Genomic DNA, 12,198 nt, shown 5'->3' on the forward strand with positions numbered 1-12,198 from the left:
CGCGCGCGCCCAGCCACGCCCATTAAATCAGCTCAGGTGCGAGAATCCAGGTGTGCAAAATGAACCAATCAGCTCACAGCGTGTGCTCAAACCCCAATCAGAGTAAAGTGCACAATTCCATTTCCTCCAAACAGAAATCCAGCTCATCAAAATCTCACTTAATAAACTCATTTAAAAAAAAAAACTTCCTGAACTCACTGAGATCAGAGTTCCAGTTTCCTTTTGCTCACTTTTTCAACATGCTCATGGGTTTTTTGTTTTTAAATGTTATTTCTGTTGGACCTGTCATTTCAGTTTCACACCACGAATAAATTCAGAAATACACTTACAGGATGTACAATTATACATCAACTAAAGTCACAGACATTTAGATTTTTACAGTAAACATGGACTTGTGTAAAATCTCAAAGTTTTCGTTGAGGTTTTTGTGGTTTTCAGGCTGAACACTTTCATCACCGCTCAGTCCCTTCTGCATGTGGTCATATCAGTGCAGTGTGTGTTTTATCTGGGAACAAAAAAGTGTTTAACAACTATTTATATTCATTATTTCATGATAAGGCATGGAATCAGACCTGAAGGATCGGTACTGTGAAGGATTACTGAGACACCACATGAATCTTTTCCAGGTAAAACATGCAAAAAAAAAATCTCCGATCTCTGTCCCCTAAAGGTACCGTACCAGTGACAAGAATACACACAGATTCATACCTTTATTTCTGCAAGTGTGGGCAAACAACCTTCAACGGGTATTCTGAATTTTCTGATCCAAAGCCCTAAACACCCACCATTTGTGGTTTGGGTTGTTTTGGGGGGGTTCAGATTTGTAATTCAGTCCATGTGAACCCAATTTTTCAGCATATTTTGTTCTTCGTTTTCTTGCTTGAAGTTCTTCCATGGAATCAGACTCAACACCTGTTGTTGAGGAACCAGTGGAGGTCAATAACACGTTCACTCTCCATTGAATATGTGGCTTGTTTGAATGTGACTGCCAGTAACATTTCAAAATATGTTTTCAGAGTCAGAGTAAGATTTGTACTGATATTTTGTAATTTTGCAAAAGAGGATATTGAGAATATCCTGTTTTTAAAGAGGATACCATTTATCATATGGGCGCTGTGTGAGACGGCTGCCTCTCCAGTAGCTCTGTAGTTTTTAGCTCTTTAAACCTCTTTTTTCTACCCTTTTTTTAACTTTTTTGCTCTTCTTACGAAGACATAGTGTGTTTTACTATATAACATGGATATATTTAACTTTAACACGCAACCAGGAGCCAGTTTTCTCACTTATTCGAGAGAGGAGCTGCTGGCCCTGAAAACAATGGGATAAGCCGGGATACGACACCCCATCCCGGCCGAGCTGAGGAGGAAACCCAGGGGCTGCAAAGCTGGAGCTAAGCTAAAGGCTAGGCTAGCGGACAACCGGCGACGCTACAAACCATCCATTCTCTCCGTTATCATGGGGAATGTGAACTCGCTGCCGAATAAAGTCGACGAGCTTTCCGCTCTGAACAACCAGCGGATTTATCGGGAGAGCAGCTTATTTATCTTTACGGAGACATGGCTAACACACCTTGTACCGGATGCTAACATGGACCTGCGGGGATTCACTGCTGTGAGAGCCGACAGAGACACTAACACATGTGGGAAAAGCAAAGGTGGGGGCCTCATCATTTATGTCAACAATCGCTGGTGTAACCCGGGACATTTCTCCGTAAAGACAGTTTTATGTTGCCCGGACTTGGAGCTGCTAGCCGTTAGCCTGCGGCCATATTATCTGCCGAGGGAGTTCAGTCACGTGATCACCATCTGTGTTTACATCCCTCCGAAGGCAGATGCAGCCACTGCATGTGAGAGGATTCACTCTGTCACAGCAAGGCTGCAGACACAGCACCCTGAGGCATTTATCATCATTTCTGGGGACTTTAATCACGCTACTTTGGACTCTACTTTGGCTGCTTTTTACCAGGCTGTGGACTGTCCAACAAGGAACAACAGGACAATTGAGTTGCTGTATGCTAATGTGAGGGATGCATACAGAGTCACACCCCTCCCCCCACTAGGGAAGTCTGACCACAACCTGGTTCTTCTACAGCCAAAGTACCCCCCCCCCCCCCCCCAGTTCAAAGGCAGCCTGCAACAACTAGCTCCATCAGGAGGTGGTCCCCTGAAATGGAAGATGCCCTCAGAGACTGCTATGACATCACAGACTGGGATGTGCTGCTTAGCCCACACTGTGAGGACACAGAGGGGCTGACACACTGTCTGACAGATTACCTCAACTTCTGTGCAGATGTGGTCTCCCCCACTAAGACTGTACGGTGTTACCCTAATAACAAGCCATGGGTAACACAGGAAGTCAAAGCTGTCCTCAACAGGAAGAAGGCCACCTTCAGGAGCAGGGATAGGGAGGCGATGAAAGCAGCACAGCAGTAGGTGAAACGCTGCATGAGGGAAGCTAAGGACAGCTACAGGAGAAAGGTGGAGCAGAAGCTGAAGGAGAACAGCATGAGGGAGGTCTGGGAAGGTGTGAAAACCATCACAGGCCACAATACAAAGACCAGAGTCGTTGAGGGGACAGTGGAGAGGGCAAACGAGTTGAATGACTTCTTCAATACATAGTTTTCACATGATGTCACAGAGTCGGGGATTCCCTAGTGGTGGCCATCTTGTGGGTCAAGCTTACAGTACGGGTCACTGAGCACACATTGTAATGCGCGAGTACAAAGTCTTCAAAAGAACCCAAGCAGGCTATTTAAAGCTAGCAATGGTGCACACCTGTTGTATTCACGGCTGTCGTAATAGGTCAGATGATGACGTCAAGCAGAGCTTTTATGGAATTCCCACTGTACGGGAGCACGAAGGCGAGCAAACAAAGAAACTCAGCATACAAAGGAGAAATCTATGGCTTGCAAGAATCAACCGCAAGGATTATCAGCCTTCCAAACACAGCAAAGTCTGCTCTGATCATTTTATAAGTGGTAAGTTGTTTAAATAAACAATCAATTGTGTTTAAGTTTGTTTTTGGAAACCAAAACATCGTGTAAACAATCTCTGGAGAATGCCTAACTGGAACCGCTGAGTGTATGTTTACATTGTAATGTACACTTAATATCGCTTGGTACAAGGCTGCAAACATATGATTATTACTGGCCTATAAATTGTCATATTTATCATAACAAACACAAAATGTAACAAGCCTACATACCAGTTAATTATATTACAAAGTTTATACTGACATGGTACTGTAATACCACTAATGGATGTAAAATTTGTCTTAAATCAACTCAATATTATACACACACATATATTTCTATGCAGTGTTGAGAGCTCTAAAATTCCAATGTTTACATACCTTGGCTGTAATTAGGACACGACTGTTACTTGTTTTTATATGGTGGACTTCACGGACCCAGCCACAGACAAAATAATTGTATGACTCCAGCAACTTGTATGCTTTGAAGTTGTCAAGTGTGTAGGCACTTTTACTATTCACGAAATAGTTCACAATATCAGGGTACGATATGGATGGCAGCCCTGCATAGTCACTTGAAAATGCATCTTTGTCCACTTTGTAGGGGTCAATTCCCCCAATCTAGGCCAGTTTGGCTGCATACCGTTGTCGTGAGATGTCGTCCAATGTATCTATATACTTCCGTTTGCTTGATTTTGCTGACATTGATCTTTATTTTAGAAAACTGACTATATAACTTCATAAATTCGTCCAAGATAATGTAGCCGGTAATGGCGATGGTCCATTTTGTTTGCCCCACAAGATGGCGGCTGGAGGGCGTTCCCAGGAATGCCGTGACGTCAGTGAAAACTATCGGTTCAACCAGCCCATGTCCCCCCCACCCTCTCCCTCACTGCAGCCATCTCTCCTTCTTCCCTCAACACACCTCCCCCAGTCATCACAGCAGCCCCTCCCCCCCACCTCAACACAGACTCCTCTATGCATTACTGCAGACCAGGTCAGAGGTCAACTGAGGAAGCTTCACCCCAGGAAACCAGCAGGCCCGGACAAGGTGTGTCCATGACTACTGAAGACCTGTGCTGCTGAACTGGGTGAACCACTCCAACGCATCTTCAACCTCAGCCTGCAGCTGGGGAGAGTGCCAACCCTCTGGAAGACATCATGTATCGTTCCAGTTCCCAAAAAGAATCGACCCAGAGAGCTGAACAACTTCCGATCTGATGAAGACATTGGAGCAGCTCTTCCTCAGCCTCCTCAGACCCCAGGTACAACATGCCCAGGACTGTATGCAGTTTGCGTACCGGGCAGGTGTTGGTGTGGAAGACGCCATCCTCTACCTGCTACACCGAGCCCACTCACATCTGGATAAGGGAAATGGCAAAGTGAGGATCCTCTTCTTGGACTTCTCGAGTGCCTCCAACACCATCCAGCCCCTACTGCTTCAGGACAAACTGAACAGGATGCGAGTGGACCCCTGTCTGGTCACCTGGATCTCCAGCTACCTCACTGACAGGCCGCAGTACGTCAGGCTGAAGGACATCACGTCTGACACTGTAATTAGCAGCACTGGAGCAACCCAGGGCACGGTGCTGGCCCCTCTTCTCTTCACCCTGTACACCGCGGACTTCTGCTACAACTCGGAGCTGTGTCACATTCAGAAGTTTGCCGATGGCAGAGCCATTGTTGGGTGTATCAGTGACGACAGAGAGGAGGAGTATAGGAGCCTGGTGAGGGACTTTGCTGTGTGGTGCAACAGGAACCATCTGCAGCTCAACACCTCAAAGACCAAAAAGCTGGTCATTGACTTTGGGAGGTCCAGACCAAGGTCACGACCAGTTCTGATCGAGGGAGTTGAGGTGGAGGCTGTGGATTCCTACAAGTACCTCGGGCTGTGGCTGGACAGCAAGCTGGACTGGACTTGTAACACCAAACACTTATACAGGAAGGGACAGAGCAGGCTATACTTCCTTAGGAGGCTGCGGTCCTTTAACATCTGCAGGAAACTCCTGTGGATGTTCTATCAGTCTGTGGTCACCAGTGTCCTGTTTTACACCGTGGTGTGCTGGGGGGGCAGCACATCCAGGAAGGACACATCCAGGCTGGACAAACTGATCAGGCGGGCCGGCTCTGTAGTCGACATGAAGCTGGACTCTCTGGTGACGGTGGCAGAGAAGAGGACTATGGACAAACTACTGAGCATCACGGACGATGCCAGTCACCCTCTGCACACCGTCATCAGCAACCAGAGGAGCCTGTTCAGTGACAGAATGCTCCTTCCCAAGTGCAGGACGAACAGACTTAAAAACTCCTTTGTCCCTCACGCCATCAGACTGTACAACTCCTCTCTGGGGGGGAGGAGGGGGAACAGGAGGACAGAGGACGGGAAGGAGCAGTAGCCTAGCCTGACAATAAGCAATACCGGACAATGTGCAATATAATGTGCAATATCTTTCCTGCTCCCCCCCCCCCCCCCCCCCCACACACACACACACACTTACCCTAGCCCCACTTCTCCCCCCTTTCCCCCTCCCCATATCTTATTCTTTTATATTTGTATATGTAAATACTTAATTTATTTTAATTTATCTAGAAGTTTTTCTTTATTTCTTGTCTCTGTTTATCTGTAATGATGCTGCTGGAATCTTTAATTTCCCTGAGGGAACCCGCCCAAAGGGATCAATAAAGTTTTATCTAATCTAATCTCATCTCATCTCATTATCTCTAGCCGCTTTATCCTGTTCTACAGGGTCGCAGGCAAGCTGGAGCCTATCCCAGCTGACTACGGGCGAAAGGCGGGGTACACCCTGGACAAGTCGCCAGGTCATCACAGGGCTGACACATAGACACAGACAACCATTCACACTCACATTCACACCTACGCTCAATTTAGAGTCACCAGTTAACCTAACCTGCATGTCTTTGGACTGTGGGGGAAACCGGAGCACCCGGAGGAAACCCACGCGGACACGGGGAGAACATGCAAACTCCGCACAGAAAAGCCCTCGCCGGCCACGGGGCTCGAACCCGGACCTTCTTGCTGTGAGGCGACAGCGCTAACCACTACACCACCGTGCCACCCCTAATCTCATCTAATCTAATCTATTGGGGTTTTATTTCCCTCATTTCTCATTTCATAAATCAATCAGGATCACAACCTCTAGTTCAGGAATTGCTGTGATAAATATTCTGTAAGCACTTTATCCTGGGAGCAAAAACATATGCAGAGGGAACAAGATGAGAGCAAATGGTTTTTCAAATCAAAAGTCAAGTTTTTTGTTGGAACAAAGCTGCATGTTGGTCTGTGGCCTGTAGGGGGCGATGTTGATGTACACTGTGTTGTTCCTGCTCCTGCTTGCACCATCTCTGGGCAACAACTGCTCTGAACACTGCAGAGCCTGTGGAGGACCTGAAAGAAAGCAGTGTCTGCAGTGTTTACCAGGGTTCACACTGCACAACAATGTGTGTGTGGGTGAGTGTTTTCTCTCTCTCTCTCCATGTGCGTGTGTGCATGTGTGTGCGTTTTGAACTTCCCCCTCCCCTTTGCAGACATCGATGAGTGTGGGACGGAGTTGGCGAAGTGTCCAGAGAACACGTACTGCATCAACACACATTCTTCCTATGAGTGTAGAGGTGAGTATACACACACACACACACACACACACAGGAAAACTCCGCCTTGAACCACACTAAATTTGTCACTAAACTGTATTTTTGTTCTTCCTGTGAGGAGGAACAGCGAATCTCCAGCACTGATGATCACAGTCAGTTTTCACTGTGAGCTTCTCAAAAGAAAAGAAAAGAACGCAAGCTCGGTTTCTCTCACACCTTTTTCCATCAATGTTCAGCATCATATTCATGAGAAACCTCGCATCACAGCGATTTGATGCAGTTGTGGTTCTGGCTGAGACGTCGGATCTCTGAGATGATGAGCGTGATGATATTGGTGGTGGTGTGAGTGTGAAGCTCTGGAAGCTAATCTGTTTGAGCAGAGAGTACAGATGAGGAGGTGGCCAGTGGTCTTCGAACAGCATTGTGGGTAACGTCGTAAATCATTAACCAAAGGGAAAATGGACCAACATGTACAGCAAATAAGTTTAAACTTTAAACACACACACACACACAATGTCATGACAAAATAAATCTTGAACACTGTTGAAGATCACGCTAATGATGAAGGTGATCATGCTCATCGTTCAGGGTGGAGTTTTCCAAAACAGAATACAGATGTTCTAATCTTTCTGATTGTTGCCTTGTTGGTGTGTCAGGTTGCGACCGTGCATGTGTGGGCTGTATGGGTGGTGGTCCTGCTCGCTGTAAGAAATGTGCTCCAGGATACAGATCCACCGATCTGAAGTGTTTAGGTGAGATAAGAGCTGGAACGATCTCAGTTTTCAGTGCCTCATGATATCTGCGTACAGCTTCCCATTTATAACAGTACTGTACCAGGACCAGGGTTTGGTTCGTGGTTCTGGAAGTTTTTTTTAATTTGTATTTTTACTCACTCAGTCATAATTTGATCATCAAACAACAACATTTCAATAACTTACATGTTTCCTTACATTCTGATTACAACTTTAATCCAGTTTGCATTTTGTTTCTGTTTACATGACCACTTAAATAATCTGAATAATAATAAACTGATTGGATAATGAATGTTCATCTGAACAGCCAAAGTCCAGCATGACACCAAATACAGTCCAGCACAAACATCCGTCACTGATGACCCAGTAGGTTTGTCAGATTTCCTTGAGCGCTTCTTATCCAAATAATAGGCTCACTTCCTTTCTGTGCGATTGCAGGTCACAGGTTTGTAACTAAAACACTGATAACGTGAGTTATGAGGTCATGGCGTATGGGTCACACAGTGTTGAGTTTCTCTAGAAAACAACACCGGTGATATAAAGTGACAGAACACTTCATAAGTAACGTTATTTGATGTCAAAATAATCCGAAAACAAATCGAGGCTAATGCTAGCTGAGCGTACCATTGGGGGTGTGCCTGAGCAAAACTCCATTACCCCCTTGTTTCCATGGCACTGACATAGAGGCCACGCCTCTTTCCTTGGAACTGACATGATGACTCATTTCACTTGGGTTTACAAAGAAGCCACACCCCTTTCACTAGGTCTGACACAGAGGCCACACCTCCTGTAAAACTGAATGTTTTGAAGCAGCTGTGATCCCACGATGATCCATAACCTTCACCCGTGTGTGTTTCAGACATTGATGAGTGCAGTGAGGAGGTACTGGCCTGCTCCGATATCAACGCTCTGTGTGTGAACACTGAAGGATCGTTTCAGTGCAACTGCGCACCGGGGTTCACACGCAAAGGCACCGGATGTGTGAGGAACCAGAAACCTGGTGAGGAAACACTGATCATAAAGATGCCTTTAAATCCAGAGTACATGTATTATATTCAACATATGATTATATTGTGGGGCGGCACGGTGCTGTAGTGGTTAGCGCTGTCGCCTCACAGCAAGAAGGTCCTGGGTTCGAGCCCCGTGGCCGGCGAGGGCCTTTCTGTGTGGAGTTTGCATGTTCTCCCCGTGTCCGCGTGGGTTTCCTCCGGGTGCTCCGGTTTCCCCCACAGTCCAAAGACATGCAGGTTAGGTTAACTGGTGACTCTAAATTGAGCGTAGGTGTGAATGTGAGTGTGAATGGTTGTCTGTGTCTATGTGTCAGCCCTGTGATGACCTGGCGACTTGTCCAGGGTGAACCCCGCCTTTCGCCCGTAGTCAGCTGGGATAGGCTCCAGCTTGCCTGCGACCCTGTAGAAGGATAAAGCGGCTAGAGATAATGAGATGAGAATGAGATTATATTGTAAAGAAGTCCTTAAAACTCATGACTCTGAGAAGGTTCGTGTTCACTATTGGACTGTTTTTAGTGCGAGAGTATTCTGATTGATCAGAAGCTGTTGATGAATTGTCTATAACAGCAGATCTGGGAGTAGTGTAGCTATAAATCACAAGTCTACAGGATAGTCATGAACTCCTTCTCGTACGGCATCATTATCACAGGGACTAGATAAGTTTTGATGCGTTTTCTGGAAGGAGATGTTGATTTCACATTTATGGAAGGAGTCTCCAGTCTCAGCACTTTGTAGTCAAGCTGTAACTTTGTTTCCTGTCATCTTCCAGACTCAAGATGTATTAACTTCAAGAGAAAGTAAAAATTGACAAAAACAAGATTAAGTGTGACTATAAACGGATACAATGCTGTGGGATAAAAGGAGTAAAGCATTTCAGGGCCGGCTGTGAGAAGCAAATCGGCAACTTGGGGGTTGGAACAGTCACCCGTCATTGATCAGGTTCCTGTATCAGTGATGCAGTATCATATAAGACATCCCATAAGTAAATGCCCGACACTGTGATGTCCTCAGTGTATGTTGTGTCTCACTCCTGTCTCCCTCATCTGCTCTTCTCCAGTGGGAGAGGAACGTGGTTTGTTTGATGATCTCCAGGACGACGAGGTGGAGGTGCTGAAGCAGATGTTCTTCGGTGTGATTCTGTGCGCTCTGGCTACGCTGGCTGCTAAAGGGGACATGATGTTCACCTCCGTGTTCATCGGCGCTGTGGCGGCCATGGTGGCCTACTGGCTCTCGGATAAGAGCGACCGCCTGTTGAACAGCTTCCTGAAGGGCAGATGAAGGGCGCAGGAGAACAAAGAGGACCAGGACTGAGAGCAAGAAGAGTTCAACAGCTTGGCCTGGAAACTGGGATTTTTTTTTTTTGCAAAAAGTGACTTGTGAACATGTCTGTGTGATGTTCATGTTAAGTACACTTACCTGATCTTTTACCATCATGAACAATTTGAAGGGAAAAAAACAGACATCTGGTATGATATTGTACTTCCATCTACACAGGAAATAGATCTTATTATTGTAGATGTAACCGAAAATCTATACACTATATAGTGTGAACATTCATCAGATTGAACATGGTGTACAGTGGTGCTGGAAAGTTTGTGAACCCTTCAGAATTTTCTGTATTTCTGCATAAATATGACCTAAAACATCATCAGATTTTCACACAAGTCCTAAAAGTAGATAAAGAGAACCCAGTTAAACAAATGAGACAAAAATATTATACTTGGTCATTTATTTATTGAGGAAAATGATCCAATATTACATATCTGTGAGTGGCAAAAGTATGTGAACCTTTGCTTTCAGTATCTGGTGTGACCCCCTTGTGCAGCAATAACTGCAACTAAACGTTTGCGGTAACTGTTGATCAGTCCTGCACACCGGCTTGGAGGAATTTTAGCCCGTTCCTCCATACAGAACAGCTTCAACTCTGGGATGTTGGTGGGTTTCCTCACATGAACTGCTCGCTTCAGGTCCTTCCACAACATTTCGATTGGATTAAGGTCAGGACTTTGACTTGGCCATTCCAAAACATTAACTTTATTCTTCTTTAATCATTCTTTGGTAGAACAACTTGTGTGCTTAGGGTTGTTGTCTTGCTGCATGACCCACCTTCTCTTGAGACTCAGTTCATGGACAGATGTCCTGACATTTTCCTTTAGAATTCGCTGGTATAATTCAGAATTCATTGTTCCATCAATGATGGCAAGCCGTCCTGGCCCAGATGCAGCAAAACGGGCCCAAACCATGATACTACCACCACCATGTTTCACAGATGGGATAAGGTTCTTATGCTGGAATGCAGTGTTTTCCTTTCTCCAAACATAATGCTTCTCATTTAAACCAAAAAGTTCTATTTTGGTCTCATCCGTCCACAAAACATTTTTCTAATAGCCTTCTGGCTTGTCCATGTGATAATTAGCAAACTGCAGATGAGCAGCAAGGTTCTTTTTGGAGAGCAGTGGCTTTCTCCTTGCAACCCTGCCATGCACACCATTGTTGTTCAGTGTTCTCCTGATGCTGGATTCATGAACATTAACATTAGCCAATGTGAGAGAGGCCTTCAGTTGCTTAGAAGTTACCCTGGGGTCCTTTGTGACCTCGCCGACTATTACACGCCTTGCTCTTGGAGTGATCTTTGTTGGTCGACCACTCCTGGGGAGGGTAACAATGGTCTTGAATTTCCTCCATTTGTACACAATCTGTCTGACTGTGGATTGGTGGAGTCCAAACTCTTTAGAGATGGTTTTGTAACCTTTTCCAGCCTGATGAGCATCAACAATGCTTTTTCTGAGGTCCTCAGAAATCTCCTTTGTTCGTGCCATGATGCACTTCCACAAACATGTGTTGTGAAGATCAGACTTTGATAGATCCCTGTTCTTTAAATAAAACAGGGTGCCCACTCACACCTGATTGTCATCCCATTGATTGAAAACACCTGACTCTAATTTCACCTTCAAATTAACTGCTAATCCTAGAGGTTCACATACTTTTGCCACTCACAGATATGTAATATTGGATAATTGTCCTCAATAAATAAATGGCCAAGTATAATATTTTTGTCTCATTTGTTTAATTGGGTTCTCTTTATGTAATTTTAGGACTTGTGTGAAAATCTGATGTTGTCTGAGGTCATATTTATGCAGAAATATAGAGAATTCTAAGGGGTTCATAAACTTTCAAGCACCACTGTATTTCATGAACAATTATTGGCCCATGCCCAGTTGTGATGAGCTTTAGTCAGCTGCACAAGTCACTTCAGGAGATTCAGGAAGTCATCCGGAGCGTTTATAAATCCAGGCTTTGTATGAGGGCTCGTTAGTGGGGTGCAGCGTGAATCATAGCAAATCAGAGGAAACATCTGGACCACACTGCCCTTCAGAAAGAATGTCTCTCTTTATTGAATGGATATAAATCAACTGGCCGACACTCAGGAACATTTTAGATTACGACACACACAACAGCAAACACCTGGGGGGTGGGCGGAGTCCCACCGTGCATTAAACACCGAACATTACGTACAGAATTCATGCTGAACTCCTCGAACTCTCACCCAGGATCTAACAGGACATCCTGTAATCTCACGCGCGCGCACACACACACACACAGGATACAACATTCGTATTTGTATTGACATCCCAAAGACCCCCATGCTAACACACTTTCAGTTATTTGCACATACAGGGACAGACCAGTTTTGAAAAACCCGACAGGCTGCGATGCGGAGTGTCTCACACACAATGACTGATGCACTGTGGAAAATCAAATCCCACGTTTCACGCACGTTACTCATTCAGCATGCGGACGTTGTTCTGTTTCATTTCTGTATCGTTACTGCACATCATAAAGACATTTACAGATAG

General features: G+C 45.3%; 1 protein-coding gene across 1 annotated transcript; it reads left to right on the forward strand.

The window, feature by feature from the left end:
- Nucleotides 1-560: 560 nt before the first annotated feature.
- LOC132874023 (protein disulfide isomerase CRELD1) lies at nucleotides 561-9,960 on the forward strand. Its single transcript, XM_060909889.1, has 6 exons — nucleotides 561-626; nucleotides 6,283-6,439; nucleotides 6,517-6,600; nucleotides 7,236-7,331; nucleotides 8,191-8,331; nucleotides 9,399-9,960. The coding sequence occupies exons 1-6, from the start codon at nucleotides 561-563 to the stop codon at nucleotides 9,617-9,619; spliced, it is 765 nt and encodes a 254-aa protein (XP_060765872.1). The 3' UTR covers nucleotides 9,620-9,960.
- Nucleotides 9,961-12,198: the final 2,238 nt, after the last annotated feature.

Source organism: Neoarius graeffei, chromosome 26, assembly GCF_027579695.1.
Source record: "Neoarius graeffei isolate fNeoGra1 chromosome 26, fNeoGra1.pri, whole genome shotgun sequence".
NCBI classification, from domain to species: Eukaryota; Metazoa; Chordata; class Actinopteri; order Siluriformes; family Ariidae; genus Neoarius; species Neoarius graeffei.

Bases quoted from the DNA above. Each gene is read 5' to 3' on its own strand.
- LOC132874023 (XM_060909889.1), top strand. From the start codon at position 561: ATGGAATCAGACCTGAAGGATCGGTACTGTGAAGGATTACTGAGACAC. The intron at 627-6,282 runs GTAAAACATGCA...TGTGGCCTGTAG, and splicing joins ACCACATGAATCTTTTCCAG to GGGGCGATGTTGATGTACAC. The intron at 6,601-7,235 runs GTGAGTATACAC...TTGGTGTGTCAG, and splicing joins TTCTTCCTATGAGTGTAGAG to GTTGCGACCGTGCATGTGTG.